Genomic DNA, 18684 nt, shown 5'->3' with positions numbered 1-18684 from the left:
ATTAACTAATTAACCAAAAAAATCACAACATTATGTTAAGACCAAAACAAAGATTAAACCAGCATTATCTCCAAATTTGAAATGTAAATTCTCATTGGTCATCTCGATTCTCCACGATATGAAGTTAAACTCGTGGGACCCTACAAACTCCATTCTCCACCCTCCATATCTCCATCATCCTCAGATTCTGTGGATCGCACACTTCCCTTAACTCTTCCGCCCACAGCTACGAACAAAACACCCACAGCTTGTTTCCTCCACACGATCACAAAACGCCACAAAACAACTGTTCTATCGTCATCACGCTATTATGCTCATTCCAGGTTCCAATTAGCGACAGTTCAATGGACATTCCGATGTTTTCTCGACTTCCAACCACCAACGCAACCCCAACAACTTCTGTTTATTGTTGTAACAAACTTATTGTCGGGTTGCCGGATATATATAACAAACGAAGAAATGCTACAGGAAGAAGGATGAGAGTGAGAGCTGGGGTTGAGAGAAATGGTGGTGATGGGATTGATGCTACAGAGAGGAAGAATGCGGGTGTTGGTGCGGGTGCGGGTGCGGGTGCGGGTAGTGGGTTTTCGGGTTCTACTATGGAGGTGACTACATTTAACCAGAGCTTTCCGGATACGGAGTTTCCGGTTTGGGATAAGATTGGGGCGGTTGTTAGACTCAGCTATGGAATTGGTTAGTTTTTTTTTTTTTTTTGGTTTTTAAAAGATATTACTTAAAACAGAACGATTACAGGTTAATGGCAGGTTGACGAGCAACAAGTATTCTGTTTTGTTTTGTATTTATTTAGTGGTAAAATAATAACTATTAGCTAAGAAATATCCAATAGTTGAGAGTGTGACACGTGGGAAAACCTTACCTCTGGATCCTAACTTAGAGGCGTTGAGTTGTAATCTAGCTAACGTTTCGCGCCACTGGCTTGTCAACCGAGCGAGAGGCGTCATCGGACTAGTTGAATTACTATTGCAACAATGTTATCCGGTAGCGTAAAAACTCATTTGCCACAGTGGCTTAGCCTACAACACTTGCCTTTGGAGCCAGGGTCGTGTGTTCAGTCATAATCCAGCACATGGTAGCTTTGCTCCACTGGCTTTTTAACCAAGCGCGATGAGCAGTTGTGCGAATTAAGGTAGTGGTAGGTTGAAATACTATTGCGATAGTGTCATCCGGAACAGTAAAACTAACATGGGTGGTGGGGGGGGGGGTTTCGTAATTGTAACGTTGATAATAACTTTTCTTGAACATCAATAACCGGAGTATACGGAATATTCGCCAATTTTGTTTGTAATTTGAAGACTATAGTAGATTAGGGAGAAACAAACAGTTTGTGGGTATCAACTATCAATTTCCATAATTGGCCAACCTTTGACTTGCAAATTTAAAGTGATTATTGCCTATAGATGATTAATTTCACAAATTATATTATTAACTAATTTAGCAATGTTTTTTAATATAATCTTAATGAAAACAGGCATCTATGGGGCGATGGGTTTGGTAGGAAACTTTATATGCTCAACAACAGGAATCGATAGTACAGGAGGATACTCGCCGTCTTTAGATGCCATTGTGCAAGGACTCGGATATGCTGCTCCACCAATAATGGCTCTTCTATTTATACTAGACGTACGGTGAATTTGTTAATAGTATCTATTAGCTTTTGTCGCTTTTTAATGTTTGTTATGGATGATTAGAAAACCAATATGTGGTTGGTGTTGTGCAGGATGAAGTTGTGAAAGTGTCCCCTCATGCTCGTGCAATACGGGATGTAGAAGATGAGGAGTTACGAAGTTTTTTCTATGGAATGTCTCCATGGCAGGTAACTAAGGCTCGTTATAGTGTGTTTGGGTGTTGATTTAAAAGTTATGTGATTTTGAATATTTCGTCATAATGATAGTTTTTGTAAACTTGTTGCAGTTTATAATGATAGTTGCAGCAAGCTCAGTTGGTGAGGAGCTATTTTACCGCGCTGCTGTTCAGGTGAGTTGACTCAGCAAATCACGGAATGATATGAAACTTTACAATTGTTTTTCCATTTCTTGACCTTCATGTGCAACTATGTAGGGTGCATTAGCGGAGGTGTTTTTGAGGTGGAACGATCTAGTCACGAATGCATCCGGAATGGCTGCACTGGTATGATGACTCCAACTTTTCCTGTTAAGTTTTTTATAGCTGACAAAATGGGCTGGTGGGGTAACAGTCAAAATAACTAACTTGATGGCAGTATCTGACCTGTTTTTCTTTGATTTATAGACCGGGGTGCTGCCTCCATATGTGCCATTTGCTCAAGCGTTTGCAGCGGTTATCACAGCTGCACTTACGGGATCACTTTATTATGTGGCTGCATCTCCAAAAGGTTAGTTTTTGGTGTCTTTTCAGCTTTCAGTTATTCGTTTTCCTAACATACGCTGCTCGTTTTTGCTTCAGATCCTACTTATGTTGTAGCACCCGTTTTGACTTCACGTTCTGGTCGTCAAGAAATGAAGAAGCTTTTTGCAGGTATCCCCTTTCGCCATTTTCCACCCGTTAATATGTTTCGGTCCATTACTTGATGTAGCCCAAGCTATGCCCATTTAAGCTGGGCTTTTTTCTAGCCCGTTTGTCTTTCTTTATCCGGTCCAAGTACAAGTCTTCTAGCTCTTGGATCAGCAAAGTTATCATTTTACCATTCTACACCTTAGTTGTTATACTCCTAACTCGTATATCTACACATTCTACAGCCTGGTATGAAAGGAGACAAATGAAGAAGATATATTCTCCATTACTTGAAGGTCTTCTAGCTCTTTACCTTGGATTTGAATGGAATCAGGTAACCCAAAGTTCTGAAATTACGAGTTTGTCCTCCATTTCCGTCAACTTTAAATAACGTATTATGTTATCTAGTTATGTACTACGCATGACCCGTTTGAGTTTATTATGTTATCATAAAAGATGTTAGAACTGCTCATATTTGTCATACATACAAAACTATACAATCATTACATTTATTGTAATGCCGATTTTGTCCTTTTGGCAGACGAACAACATTTTAGCGCCGATTATCACACACGGGATTTACTCTGCAACGATTCTGGGGCATGGGCTTTGGAAGATTCATGATCATCGAAGAAGATTACGCCAGCGAGTTCAGAAGCTTAATCTTGAAGAAAATAACTCAAGAGTAGATTAATAATAGGCCTAAGGTTATGGTATTAGTGGTTTTGGGCTCTTAAGGGCCTGTTTTTCAGTTGTGGACCTGGATATAGGGTTAAGCCCATATCTAGATACATATATCTTTTTGGGATGAAAGATCGTATATAAATAACTAGGTTAGTTCCCCGTGTGTTACACGGGTTAAACAATTTAAACTATATAATAACAGGGTCGGCCCAAGCCCAAGTATTTTGAGGCTTGGGCCTCAGGCCACCAAATGTATAGGGCCTCAAGATTTAAAAAAAAATTATACTACATGAGTATGAGCCTTGTTATTAAAAGGTTGTAGCCCAGTTGGCGCGCATGTCATCTGTGTACCTTAAGGGGACGTGTTTGAATCTCCGTTAGGCCGATCGACCGTCGTTTATTCTTTTTGGATAAGAAAAAAAATAGGCAAGAAGGGTCTCGATTTTGAAACTTGCTTTAGGCCTCTAAAATGGTTGAGCCGATCCTGTATAATAAATATTTCTTGTAAATGCAAATCAAAGACGGACACACTTATATATATTTGATAAATAATGAAACTAATAATAATAGTAAAAAAATCTCTAACTTTAGTTTTATATATGTTGTTATAAATATTACTTTGTTATATGTGATTATTTATGTATTTTATTGTTACTTGTAATTTTAATTTTATAAAAGAATATTTATGTTTATTTTGTTATTACTTAAATATGTCCGTGTGACATAGTATTAATTTTAGTTAATCTAATCTTCAAATCTAATTTATAATAAATAGTTTCAATTAATATGATACTCTTCTACTCACAATTTTATCTAAATTTTATTTTAAAATACCTACGGATTATCCACAGTATATTTAGGAACCTTCCCTAGTTTTATTATTTACAAAATCGATGTAAACTTAATTAAAAAATATTTGAAGTTTAAATCATTTATCTAATCTAATTATTATAATATATGGGATAACTCCATTTAGGCGGGAAATTGCATTGAAGAACTCCTCATTTATCGACATGTGTCCTCCATATGATTTACTTTATTATATGTATAGATATGTATATAACTATACAAGTACAACTACAGAATGTTATGGCTATTAATAATATTACAGAGACTGTTTTACTGGCTTCACATTTCTAAGTGATCTTAAATGTAATATCGGAACCATTATAAGTATTCAATTTTTCGATCGATTTAACAGACGACTTTATATTTTTGGTTACACTTTTTTTTTTTTTTTTTTTTTTTTTTTTTTTTTTTTTTGCGTTACATAAGCCAACTTTTGTGTAATGAAGTCATTGTAAATAAACTTTTCTTTTTTGTCGTAAACTATACCGAGTATGGAGAGTACCGCTACTGTAAAAAACTTAACCGATACTGACCGTGCATCGATATTTGTTTTATGGTTTTCGATCGATGTAAAACACAGGTTGATATCTTTTTGAGCATATCACGACTTTACTTCTTGGGTTAATGAGACAAGATTTGTGTAACCAAACCAAATTTTTTACCAAACCGATACTTCCCGAACAACATCGATATCGGTACTGGCATTCATTTTATGGTTTTTCGGTTTCGATATTTTTCAATACCCGTACCAAAGTTGCGTTGTAGTGCAACGTAACTGTAATTCACGACTTTATGTTTGTAACTTTTATTTGATTATGTCGATACTATTGTAAACATTATTTTATGTTTTGTACATATAGGAATCCTCGCCGCATCACCTGAGGAATCTCAGTAGTATCAAATATTTGTCAACACCCAAATAAATGGAGAAAACTGAAAAGTTGATCATGATGAAATAAGATGACTTACCAGGTCATCTTTGGCACTTTTGAACTAGTTATATTACACAACATTCAATTGATATGCATACAAACATAATTTTACTTTTCCTAAATAAATTAATAAATAATAATAATCATTAAATTGTAAAGTCCAAATGAAAAGCATTTGATCACCTAAACACTATCCAATTATAGTGGACTTCTCATGTAACGTGAGAATGACATTTTCCTAAGCTACAACATGGTGGATATATGCCTTACCTTTTATCCTCTTATAGGATAATTTTTGTTCATAAAAAATCGTAAGATATATTGAGTTTTTAACTTTTAATTCTGCCAGAATTTATTTCCAATTGATTTTTAACTTTTAATTCTGCCAGAATTTTTATTTCGAAGATAGAAATATATATACAACAGGAAAAAGAATAAAAATCATCAAAATTACATATCTTAAATTTTAAAAATCAACTTTCGAGGTTGGAAAAAATACATATCTATTAATTAGGTCTAATATAATTAATTTTACCTTAAGATATGATTTACATAAAAAAATTTTATCATTATCTTTATTTTATTTTTTATGTTTAGTTAATTAATAATAGATAACATCATTCTTAAGAATAGTTATCTGCCTAACTTACACACACCCTCTCACCAACACGGGAACTACAACCTTCAACCACATGGAAAAAACATCTTTATTATATATGTTGATACCGCTAACTAGTGGCGGACTTAGAGTCTTAATAGGGGTGGCACGGGCTACCCCTCAACCCCGTCTCCGTAGTATAAAAATACCCCTTAACTCCATTTCCGTAGTGTAAAAATACCTCTCAACTCCGTTTCTGTTATATAAAGGATACCCCTGATCCTAAAAAAAATTAGGATACCCCTAACTTTTTGGGCTAGTTCCGCCACTGCCGCTAACCACTAGGCTACAAACTCTTTGCTGTATCTTACTAGTTTTTACAATTCTGTATATATGATAAACAAAATTCTGAAAATATATATATATATATATATATATATTATTTTCTTAATATGAACAAACATACAAAGTAAAGATATGTCACGTGACATATGCATCCCGGTGTCCAAGTTTTAAAGCAAGACGAGACACGGCATTATAGATAAACGGTCATTTTTTATTAAAAACAGTATGAATATTTGTGCTATATAAAAATTACAAGAGTATTTATTTACCCACTATAAATACAAGAAAAATAATAAGACAACAAAAAGATTATAACCTAAACAAATCTTTTCTTTGTGTGTATAGTAACTACTAATGTTATATATTATAAGAAAATTAATCAATCAGATAATTAATTAATTAATTAAATAGTTAATTATTTAATTAACCCTTGCTAGTAATCTTGAGCATAGAAATCAATAATCTCCTTGAGATTAAGGTTGAACAAAGAAGATGAATCATTATGCATCAACCATAGCATGTGCTCAAACAATATGGCATCAACATCTACATACAACACTCTCTTCTTTTGCAAATCATTCATCATCCTTCTTGATGATGATGAATGTTTATTCTTGTTATTCACCAAATCAATCAAAACCCTAAACGGGTTTTCATCTAACACAAATGGATCCACCAAAAACTTCTTCTTTTCCTTCCCCACCACCACCGTGATTAGATCTTCCGAACCCACAAAGAAGTCGTCGTCATGGGTTAGCCGTTTATAACCAAGTCGATGACCGGAACAACCGCGGCTAAAGATTGTTACGGGTAGGACCAAGCAATCCATTTTTGAGTTATGTGTGAGATGAAAGGGTAATAATAAGTGTTTGTTTGTGAATGAAATGAGTGGTATGTATTGTGTCATGTATATATAGTTGTGTTTATTATTGTGGTGGACGAAGTCAAAGTTTTTTTTTATTATTATATGAATATAAAAGAGGTTGTGAAAGTGGTGTTTGTATGGTAGTGGTTGAAGTTGAACAATGAACATGCCAACCAAACGGCTAAATAATGATGTGGAGATGTTAACAACATGGAGCTGTCATTGTTGGTTTCGTGGTAATTAAAGCATAAGTAGCCGTTGGGGTTTTGCCGATAAAGGGATTAATACTCATTATAAAAATAACAAAAATAGAACTATTATTCCATATATAAGTTTGCAACTTCTTTGTGCATCATCACTTGTACATTGTGTTTTGGATGTTTCTTAAAAAAAAAAGCTGATTTTTTACTTTTAACCTAAATGTTTTTACGTTTTACAATTTTAACCCTACATAATTTGTTTTTTTAACTTTAACCCAAAACTTTTCATTATTTGCAATTTAACTTCACAACTTTTGTCACTTATATTTTTCATCTTTCGCAAATTTTCGTTTTACGTATAGTTCTAAATTTTTCGAGTTAATACGACGTAACGTGCATGTGTGGTTCAACGTTTTTACCTTTATTAATCCATGTTTGACAGGTTTGTCGCAACACGCATATCCTAGGTCGAGTCAGTGTTGGTGGTCGATGACGGTCGTGTGACATTAGTACTATTTGACACCGTTTTACGCCCCGCCGCAACGCGGGCTGTGCTTTGGGAGGTTTTCGAAGAAAAAATGGTTATGCATATGATTGTCGTAACGTTGGCTTTGGGGGTTTTCCAAAAAAAAATGATTTTTTTTTTTAATTTTCACCCACAAGTATTTCATAAATTACTTTTAACTCAAAACTATTTTTTTTTACTTTCAACCCAAAACTTTTTATCTTTTGCAATCTATTCTCATAACTTTTTTACTTTCAACTTTGGTCCTTTATAGTTTTCATTTTCCACAAATTTTTCGTTTTATGCTTGGTTCTAAATTTTGTGACTTAACACATCGCAACGTGTGTCTTTGGTTTAACGTTTTTACGTTTCGTTCTAAATTTTGCGAGTTAACACAACGCAACGTGCGTGTGTGGGTGAACGTTTTTACATCATCTATTTTTTCCCCGTTTGACAGGTTTAACATAACGTGCGGGTCCTAGATTGACTTAGTTATAACTAAAGAATTCCCGCCGCATTGCGGCGGGTCGCAATCCTAGTTTTTAATTATAAATCATGGATATAATTTCTGGTCTTGCATCATATTATGATTTGATGTGGTTAGGATGATATATAAATATATAATCATCTTATTTGTCCCGGTTAAAATAATATGTATGATTGTTTAAACAATTTTAACAGTTATATACTTAAAACAATATGTATAAATATTTATCGAACCGAATCGATGTGAAATGAACAACTTTATTTTGATTTAAAAAAATTATTCGGTACTTGTACCAAAAACGATATTGAGTAAAACACAAAACAAAGATTGTACCAATTATAGCGGTACAATACCGGTTCGGTAGTTGATCAACATCGGTTTGATTCGGTATGATATGTGTACGATATATGTACTTAACATAATTTATGATACCAATTTTTCTTTTTGAATAAAACCTCGTTTCAATAAATAAAATTATCATAATGTTGACAAATACAAAACACGATTACTACTAAAAATTATTAGTCATAAGCATTGCTTAGGGTACAGGGTATAATATGCAGGGACTTGAGCGGGGACTTATAGTCACCGATCAGTGACTATACCGAGTGGATGAGAGTGATCGGTGAGTTGGAGAGAGAGTGTGGGAATCGGTGAGAGTTTACCGAAATGGGTGAGAGTGATTGATTTGATTTTTTGACCATTTCCCCTATTTTTTACGTACTGTTATTTTTTTGACCGTTTGCTTTTTTTTTATATAAAACCCATATTTTCAATCAATTTAAAACACACAACTCTTCTCCATCCAACTCTATTTTTTAAAAAAATTCACTTCTATTTTTTCAATGGATGATATACCACCGCTATTCCTTCCAATTGATATTAGTGAAGACGATGATTCTTCCTCGAGCGATAGTAGTTTAATTTTTTTCCAAAATCTTATTAACGAAGCCGCTCAAGTGGAAGACACAGGCACTTCTAGAAAAAGGAAATCTGTCCGTCTAGATCGAGTGAAATGTCACGAAAACCTTATGAGAGATTATTTTGTCGAGGAGCCCGTATTCAACGAAGAGGTTTTTCGTCAAAGGTTTCGTATGTCCAAAAGGTTGTTTTTAAAAATTTTGAGTGACGTGCAAGCGAATAACTCGTGGTTTCAAGACGCCGCGTATGCTAGTGGTAGGAAGAGTTTTACATCGATTCAAAAAGTTACTTCGGCGATTAAGCAACTAGCAACCGGTAATGCTCCAGACGAGTTCGACGAGTATTTAAATATGTCCACAAGGACTTCCCGAGAAAGTCTAGAATATTTTTGCGAAACGGTATGTAATTTATACGCTTCCGAGTTTTTACGTAGACCTACTAGCCACGACGTTGCGCTCTTGTACCAAGCTCATGAGGAGAAACATCACCTTCCTGGGATGTTGGGTAGTCTTGATTGTACACATTTTGTTTGGAGAATGTATCCAACGGAGTTGCGGGGTCAATATATGAGGGGGGATCACAGTCACCCGACAGTTATGCTCGAAGCGGTGGCCTCTCAGGATTTATGGATTTGGCATGCTTTTTGTGGTCCAGCAGGTTCGCAAAACGACAACAACGTGCTCCAACAATCTCCATTATTTCTTACTGAGCGAAATGGAACTGCACCAAAATGCCCATTTTACGTGAACAACCACTTGTACAAGCGTGGATACTATCTTACCGATGGAATCTACCCTACTTGGTCCGTGTTTGAGAAATCATTTCCGTATCCTCACATTGTGAAAGAAAAGAAGTTCAAGAGGCAACACGAGGCGGCAAGAAAAGACGTGGAGCGGGCTTTTGGTGTTTTAAAGGCAAAATGGCATATACTTCATCGCCCGATGCGTGCTACGAGTGTTAAAAAAATTAGGATGGTCGTATATGCGTGCATTATTATGCATAATATGATTCTAAAAGACGACGGAAACGTGATTGCACCGGTACATATTCGGGATCTTCCAGTCGAGCCCGTTTTCGAAGACACTGCTTATAACGAGCTCATTGATGAAGATACACATTATAGACTAAAATATGATCTTATAAAGCATCTTGGAGAACAAGATTTACCCCACCTTTTAGCGGATTCCGACAACGAATAGTTAAATTAGGTTTTTTTTTTAAATTTATTTTTATATTTTAAATTAGCTTTTTTTTAATTTATTTTTATATTTTAAATTAGGTTTTTTTATGTAATGTGTTTTTTTAATTAAAAGTACCTTTATTTACATTAAAATATGTTTTGTTTATTTATGAATAATTTCTAGAAAATAAAAAATATATAACTCAAACACCCTAGGGTGATTAACCATACCCCTTGATTGAATGCAAAATATGGAATGGAATGGGGAGTTGACATGTCATAATATTATTGGGTAGGATTTTACTCAATCACCATAGGGTGATTAACCATACCCTCCACCCTTAAAACATTAATCAAATAAAGTTACAAACAAATAGTTGTGACTTACAAAGTTACATTGTTGTACGGTATTGCTTCGGTACCGGCAATGAAAAATATTGAAATCAAAATCCATATAAATGAATGCCGATGTGAGTACCAATATTGTTTAGGCGATATTGGTTTGATTTAGTTTGGTAAATGTTATATGTATAAGTTTATTTACAATGGATAATTACACAAAAAATGTCTAATGTAACCCAAAAATAAATTTGTGATATACTCAAAAGGATGCTGAACCGTATTTTATATCGATCAAAATCATAAAAACGAATATAGATACGGGTTTAATAAAAAATAACGATAATGATGTTTTTCAGTCAACATCGGTTTTGTTAGTTACGATACCGGTATCTAATATACTTTATTTTGAATAAGACTATGTTTTCAAGGAAGTTTATCTCGAAATGTTGAAGAAAAATTTAAATACAATTGTGTATTTAGTTTTTTTATGTTACCAAACACAAGATACAAATGCAGGTTACGCTAAAACCAATAACGGTGCTGATATTGTTTGGTTGATATCAATTTGCTATCAGTACTCAATATAGTTTACGATACATAAATTACTTTATTTTTAATATAACTACGTTTCAATATAATTTATATCAGAATGCTAAGAAAAAAACAATTAAACGCAACTCCATGCATAGTTTTTAACTCATTTAATACATCATACTACATAAACTATATGTTAAGTATTATTTTAGTAGATATTTATTTTATAATTTGCGTAGTTTAAAAAAGAAACTGAATACAGAATTGTGTTTAAATTTTTTTCTTTATAGTTAGGCATTAACTTCTTTTTTGAATATAACTTGCGTAGTTTAATAAAGAAACTGAATACAGAATTGTGTTTAAATTTTTTTCTTTATAGTTAGGCATTAACTTCTTTTTTGAAAATGGAGTAACGTTCGAAAAGGAGTATAACTTTTTTATTGTAGGCTATAATGACTGACCCTGTCGTACCAGTATCATCACGAATAGAATTGATATCGACCAAATTTGATCGGTAACGGTATTTGTATTTTCGGTACTGGTATTGATATGGTTATTGACTGATGTAAACAAGACTTTATTTTTGGGTTACATTAGACAACTTTGGCGTGATGAAACTATTGTGAACCAACTATTTTTTTTTTGTATCGTTAGCTATACTGAGTAGGAGTACCAACGAACCAAGTTGTATACTGTGTCGTGAACTATGTTGATTGCTGGTAACATACTAATAATGAAATGAACCTAACGATACCGATCAAACAACGTCGGTGCCAGTATCTATATAATCAAAACCTATGTCGGTATTCATTTTTATGATTTTCGGACGATGTTATGTTTTGTTTCTTTTCAAAATAGAGTTTTATAGGTTTCCAAATAAACCGTTGTAATACACTTATGTTTATCTATGTTTTAATATAAATTTTATTTAAACCGAATTGCTGCAACACGCGAGCATACACCGCTTGATAATAATAAAATGTGTGAAAAAAACATAGATAAATTAATTAATTAACTATATATTAATTTGCAAGTTTATAGTGCATTATTTGTTGTAATTTGGCATACATGCAGTAACTTACTTCTTGTGTTTTTTTTTAATTTTTCTTTATTTTACTTTTAACTCTAATACCTTTACATTATTAATAATTTAATCTTAACACTTTTTCACTTTAAACTTTGATACGTATAATTTTCACCTTTTACTAATTTTTTATTTTACGTTTTAATCTAAACTTCAAGTTAACAAGTTACAATGTGCATGTTTGGTTTAACGTTTTTACGAATATTTTTTTTTTGGTTTAATCGTCCATCGTAACGTACAGGTCTTAGATCGACTTAGTTATTGTTTTCTATGTTTTATGTTTCACGTGTGTGATTCAACGTTTCTACGTCTATTTTTCTTTTCGTTCGGTTTTATTTTTTTCATTATTCATTTCTTTTTCTATACAAGTCGGTGGCTATGGTGTGACATTCGGGCTACTTAACGCGGTTTTAAGCCCCACCACAACACAGAGAGTTAACATTAGTTATTTCAAAATAGTTAATAACTAAAGGGTCGGTGATTGTTAATTTGTGACGATGGAAAAGACTCAAAAAGCGTTGGGAGCGTGTGGGGCTTTATTAGAATATTGTATCATCGATCTTAACGATAAGATTTATCTTTTACTTTCTTCGTCTTATTTTTGCATGATCTTTTGTTTAAAAAAAGAAATACTCGCCGTCTTAGAAAGTTTCAACTCTTACTACCTGTTTTACTTATTTTGTCACAACTCACAACTCATTTTATAAGATTGCAGTTATTGTTGTTAAATAATTTTACAACTAAATATGACAAATAATTAAATTTTTTGTTTCTTATCTAGAAAACGCATGTATTTACCATTTTCATCTTAACCTTTTTCTAAATATTACAAATAATTAATGTCATTTGCATTTAATGATTAGGTAACAAACAAAAAGAAAAAAAAAACTCAACTAAACTAGTGTCTTCTGAGATTCAAACCTGCATCTTCTTGTTTATAAAATGACATATAAACCACCAAACCAAGTGCCTAACTATGTTCTTTTGATTCAGTTTTTATATATTCTAACTTTTCCAGCGGAGTCGACAATATGAGGCGGAAACATAACTCAAACCTTAAACCTTAAAACGATAAAAAAATTATATAGAAATTGTATATTTATATTGAAGGATCCGCGCTTTGCGACATGGTACTCAGAAATAATATACATATAAAAAGCTTATATATCAATAGTAGTCTTTAAATATAATATAAAAACCTACGGTTCAAAAATTTTATAATTAGCATTTATATGTTTATAACTATCCAAGTACCATTGGATGACCCAAACTTAAAACAAAACATTTAAGTCATCCCATTACAGAATTCTAATATATCAAGTTGTGTAACACATTAATTTTACCCAGTTAAAAAAGAACTAACAGGCCTGCAAATGTGTATCAAATTGGATAAATACACACATTAGCAACTTATTCCTTACGAAATTATTGAATAATTTTACACATCCTCCAGAACTGTTACAAAACATAAACCTGAACTTCCAAACTTAAAAGAAATAAATAAGAATAATGCTTAAAAGTCTTGTTAGATGTGTAAAAGTTCGACAAAAAAACTCACCAATGTTTAATCAAAACTTGTAAGTCGAATAATTTGTCCCTTCAGTAAACGTTCTGCAGCCTTCAATTCTCTTCAAGGCCACATTTATATATAAAGTATATATGAAAGGAGTTTATCAGGTGTGCTTTGGATGTCAAAGTTCTTGAAGAACACATCTATACTATATAATAAAAGAAACCAACTTTGGGACACTTGTCATTATTCTAAACCATCCTTAATAGGAGATAATTATTATTTAATTTAAATTATTAAATATCAATTAAATTAATATAAATCTTATCAACCATAAATTATATATATATATATATATATATAAAATAGTTAAGAGACTTCTTTTAAATATTTAAGTAACTGAGCGAAACACCAAATTATTGATTATTTTTGTTAATTTAATATTATATTATAAGATATAACCAGCCAGCTCTGATCTTTTAAATCTTACTATTAAACCAACTATTATTAAATCTTAGTAAACCAACTATTATAAACACAACTATAAACACCTAGAACCAAAAGATAGTAACGGCTAATTATCTCAATAACCAAATGGTATTAACTAAATAATAAAAAATAAATTAATATTAAATCTTATCATACTTTAATAAAATATTATTCTCAAATCTAAAATATTAATTTAATATATTTTTAAAACAATTACCTTTATTTCCTATTTATCTTATAGTATAGATATATAAATAATAAATTAATATTAAATGTTATTTTAATTTATTAAAAATATAACTTTTTTATTATTTGGTATAGAAAATTATATTTATTCAAATCGTGTAAAACGCGGGGTTTTTAAAAATATATTTTTTGTTATTTACTATACAAAGTTACATTTATATAACTCGTGTAATACACGAAGTTTTTAAAGATATACGTAATTTTTTTATCATTTACTATGTAAAATTAGATTTATTCAACACGTGGTTTTTTTAAGTATATACTTTTTTATTATTTGGTAGATTTTCAACCTGACTATACACGGTTTTTAAGGATACGACGTTTTTAGTATTTAATATATAAATTATATTTATTTAATCTGTGTAATACACATGGTTTTTAAAGATATAACTCTTTTTAAGATCTATTCAACACGTGTAATATACGGGGTTTTTAAGGATGTAATTTTTATTATTTGGTAGATTTATTCAACCCGATTATACACGGGTTTTTAAAGATACGACGTTTTTAGTATTTAGTATACAAAATTACATTTATTTAATCTGTGTAATACACATGGTTTTTAAAGATATAACTTTTTTTTATTATTTGATATATAAAATTATATTTATTTAACCCGTACAATACACGGGGTTCATAAAGATATAACTTTTTATTATTTAATATATAAAATTATATTTATTTAACCCGTGTAATACACGGGGTTCTAACCTAGTTCACTATAAAGAAAATGATTGCTTTATCAACCATATCATTTGTGTCTGCAAAAATTTAATAAGCACAGAGCTACCAAATGACCCCAATTTAAAACAACATCTTTTGACCTGTACTCAATTTTGGTTGGAACACATTGAGACCCGAACCTTCTACGACCCGTTACCCTGCCCAACGCTATAAAATCGTTCTGCCCAAACCAAAATGACCACTTTTTTAAATACTTCGATTTGAACCGTATTCAGTTTTGCCGGAACCCACTCAAACCCGAACTCGTTCTAACCCAAACCAGTCGACCACTTTCTAAAACAGTCCATGTCACCTAAACTCAGCCTGGTTAGAACCATATGACTCAAACCCACAAGACCCATCATAATTCTACTTTGGGAGCTTCTTCGGATCATCTATCGGACCTACAAAAATTTAAATAATAAATCATTAGAAACATAATTTTCTACGCCTTTTTAGTGGTGTAGTAGAAACTTTTCTTGTTTGTTAATACAACATCATCTACGAAAGTTTTTTTTCTATGCTTAATGACAAGGATTCCAACATTGCGAGAAAAAAACACAAATATCAATGTACCTCTTCTTCCCCTCTCTTCTAGGTCTTCAAGTGTTGCCTTCTTAGCCTAAAAGAAAGGAAATGAAAATGTAAAAGCAACAATGGTAATATGAATTAGTAAGTTTTAAAGATATAGCAAAGAGTATCACGGTGTTAAATTTTCAGAATATAAAAAGAGAAAGTGATGACTGAAATAAGCTATATTTGTGTTTACATGATCACAAATTTTGTTTTGCCCAATCTTATTTCTTAAATATCATTCAAAATTCGCAATAAGATTAATAATAGATATTCAGGTTAAGAGAACAAAGAAGATGCCTTAAAACTTATATAAATGTTGTGCTGAAGCTCTAGAGGCTGCTGCTATGTTGACCTATAAAAGACCGTGGAGACTGAACTATAGTCAACCCTTCAACTGCAGCACCAATAACCAAAATCCACCAAGTTAATAACAGTAAACAATGTAAAAAGATATAAGAGCTGGTTCAAAAGAAACAAAAAAAAAGACAGAGAATACCGTGTGGTATACTCTAAAAGACTGGACACATTAGACTCGTTTGAGATTAAAGGCAACCAAAATCAACACATTACTAATAAATGGGTCAAAATCATCACCTATACGAAGCTCGATGTGTTTGATACATTTCTGATTCCGCGGCTGTAAACGTATTTGTTTAATCTGACTTCCACTCTTACGTTAGTGGTTCCCATGGCTTTTTGTGCAAACTTCTTGATCTCCTTGATAGGTTTTGGGGCCTGTTGCTGAAAAAGAAGGAACAAAGAAAGATATCTAAAGACGACTAATATACATGTTATCTCTAATGGGTCTTACATAAAAAGAAGAAAAGTAAAGACAGTCGCAAGTTGTCCAAAAATCTAAACATAATCTACCACTACACAAGAGTTCCCATCCTAGAAGTGAAACATATATGTGGTATTTTTCAAAACACATACTGGATAGTAAGAAAATATGAAACTAACACATCCATAGAAAAAAAGCAAGCCGTTTATGAGAGAACTGGAAGTGTAAAATTCAGCCATTAGAACAAAAGCATCTTGATTAGTTATGGGAAAAAGAAAATGCTCAAAAAGGCAATGTGAGAGTAATACGTTTACGTGTGGGTACGTGATGTACCGAATCACAATACACTTACATACCAATCGTCACTTAAATTGTGAATTCAATCGCAAAGTATGTTGATCCATTTTAGAAATCAAATTGTACCAATCGCCACTCTAAAACATATTCCATTGATTTGTAAAACGCAAACTGGAATGATTTATTAGAGCTCTGATGGATTTTAAACAACGTGTCGAGTACGCTTTTACGATTTGAGTGGGAAGGCGGGAAAAATACAGTGTCTCTTGGCAAAAGTCATTGACTCTTCAATTTCCTTCCGAGGTTCCTCGTTCCATCTTTAATTTCAGAGTGCAGACATTAAAGACATCTCCATATATAAATACGAAAAAGATTTTCATTCAAGCATGATGACCCTTTCGTATTCTACTAAGCTCCAAGCGTACAATTTGTTTAGCCGTTAATTTAAATCTATCATGGCTGGTATCACTTATGTATGGGTTGTTTAGATTCTCAACTCAACTCGCACAACCTTCACACCGTCTTCCTCTTCCCTGTTACATCATATCATTCAGAATCATCCCAACCCATTAAGACAAAATATGACGCACTAATTCTCGGGAAAATGAAAAAAAAACAAATTATAATCCTTGATCTGTATATTCACAACTTTTATACGATTATTCATGGTGCGTTTGGTTGATTTGATTCTCAAAACTTAGCTATCACCACACAAAAGCAATAATAAAACTCAACAAGATCTACACAACATGAAGGAAGTCTAAAACCTAAACAACAAATCTGAAAGACGCAATGATAAAATCAAGCAAGATAGCATAAAACCTGATGAATTCGAATCAAGTTGTAGAGTATCACCACCACCACCACCGCCTCCGAATCTCTCCATGTTGCAAGTTCTTCTTCCACTGTGAATCCAGAAGAAACGAAACACGAAAATTGATAAGAAGAATAAGATTCTGAAAACCCTAGATCGATTTAGGGTTTGAGAAGAACAATATCTAAACAAGAACAAGAACAAGAACTGAAACAAGATCGGGAACAAGAATAGGAACAAACCTGCAAATCGGTTCGGGTTCCTTCAAAATCGGAAATCAGGTTATAGGGTAGAGGGGACGGCGAATACCAAAAGATCGCATTCAATTTCAATCGATGATGGATAATGAAGGAACAGTAGGAGTGAAATCCCTAGGCTACCCTTGTAGCGTCTTAAAATGTCAAACCCTTTTCTATTTTCTCTGCTTATAAAGTGTTGTATATGCTGCTTCTAATCTTGTACATGATGTGAAATTACATCCCTCTCCATCACTTCTCCTTTTTATAGTATTATAGATTGTATCATCGATCTTAACGATAAGATTTATCTTTTACTTTCTTCGTCTTATTTTTGCATGATCTTTTGTTTAAAAAAAGAAATACTCGCCGTCTTAGAAAGTTTCAACTCTTACTACCTGTTTTACTTATTTTGTCACAACTCACAACTCATTTTATAAGATTGCAGTTATTGTTGTTAAATAATTTTACAACTAAATATGACAAATAATTAAATTTTTTGTTTCTTATCTAGAAAACGCATGTATTTACCATTTTCATCTTAACCTTTTTCTAAATATTACAAATAATTAATGTCATTTGCATTTAATGATTAGGTAACAAACAAAAAGAAAAAAAAAACTCAACTAAACTAGTGTCTTCTGAGATTCAAACCTGCATCTTCTTGTTTATAAAATGACATATAAACCACCAAACCAAGTGCCTAACTATGTTCTTTTGATTCAGTTTTTATATATTCTAACTTTTCCAGTGCAAAATATATGATAAAAAACAAAAAAATTTCAGACCCCTCGGGGGTTTGGGTCCTAAGCCTTCCCCCCTCTCCGGGTCGGCCCCAATTTAGAATTGAAACCAATTGTAGTCTGGTTATATGTCTTCAATAAAACATTCATCACCCTACTTATTAAATCTCACTAAAAGATTAAATTGTGTGTTTATGACATTCTTCAATAAGATATTCTGATGATTAAGTTCTGTGTGTAACAACCAAAAAGG

At 32.5% G+C, this 18684-nt stretch overlaps 3 protein-coding genes and 1 long non-coding RNA gene across 6 annotated transcripts; 2 read left to right on the top strand and 2 right to left on the bottom strand.

Annotated features, from left to right (window-relative positions):
- The first annotated feature begins 178 nt into the window (after nt 1-178).
- Nucleotides 179-3303, top strand: LOC110930287. Its single transcript, XM_022173576.2, has 9 exons — nt 179-693; nt 1490-1641; nt 1739-1834; nt 1933-1995; nt 2080-2148; nt 2269-2371; nt 2443-2514; nt 2736-2824; nt 3032-3303. The coding sequence occupies exons 1-9, from the start codon at nt 345-347 to the stop codon at nt 3182-3184; spliced, it is 1146 nt and encodes a 381-aa protein (XP_022029268.1). The 5' UTR covers nt 179-344; the 3' UTR covers nt 3185-3303.
- Nucleotides 3304-6124: 2821 nt separating this feature from the next.
- Nucleotides 6125-6807, bottom strand: LOC110928160. Its single transcript, XM_022171329.2, has one exon. The coding sequence runs from the start codon at nt 6803-6805 to the stop codon at nt 6332-6334; it is 474 nt and encodes a 157-aa protein (XP_022027021.2). The 5' UTR covers nt 6806-6807; the 3' UTR covers nt 6125-6331.
- A 1993-nt stretch (nt 6808-8800) lies between these two features.
- LOC110932340 lies at nt 8801-10075 on the top strand. Its single transcript, XM_022175682.1, has 2 exons — nt 8801-9738; nt 9847-10075. Exons 1-2 carry the CDS (start codon nt 8801-8803, stop codon nt 10073-10075), a joined length of 1167 nt encoding a protein of 388 aa, XP_022031374.1.
- A 4908-nt stretch (nt 10076-14983) lies between these two features.
- Nucleotides 14984-17845, bottom strand: LOC110930288. Of its 3 annotated transcripts, none has more exons than XR_004888702.1 (6): nt 17695-17845; nt 17461-17543; nt 16698-17171; nt 16155-16301; nt 15561-15954; nt 14984-15388 (listed from the first exon to the last, which is right to left on the bottom strand). It is a non-coding gene; the product is annotated as an uncharacterized LOC110930288 (long non-coding RNA). The 3 variants fall into 3 exon arrangements; XR_002587736.2 differs by having other exon boundaries at nt 16897-17171; XR_004888701.1 differs by having other exon boundaries at nt 16155-17171.
- Nucleotides 17846-18684: the final 839 nt, after the last annotated feature.

The sequence above is a fragment of the Helianthus annuus genome, chromosome 3 (assembly GCF_002127325.2).
Source record: "Helianthus annuus cultivar XRQ/B chromosome 3, HanXRQr2.0-SUNRISE, whole genome shotgun sequence".
In the NCBI taxonomy this organism is placed as follows: Eukaryota; Viridiplantae; Streptophyta; class Magnoliopsida; order Asterales; family Asteraceae; genus Helianthus; species Helianthus annuus.
Note: the sequence above shows the minus strand (reverse complement) of the source record. Positions and strands in the feature narration are given on the sequence as shown.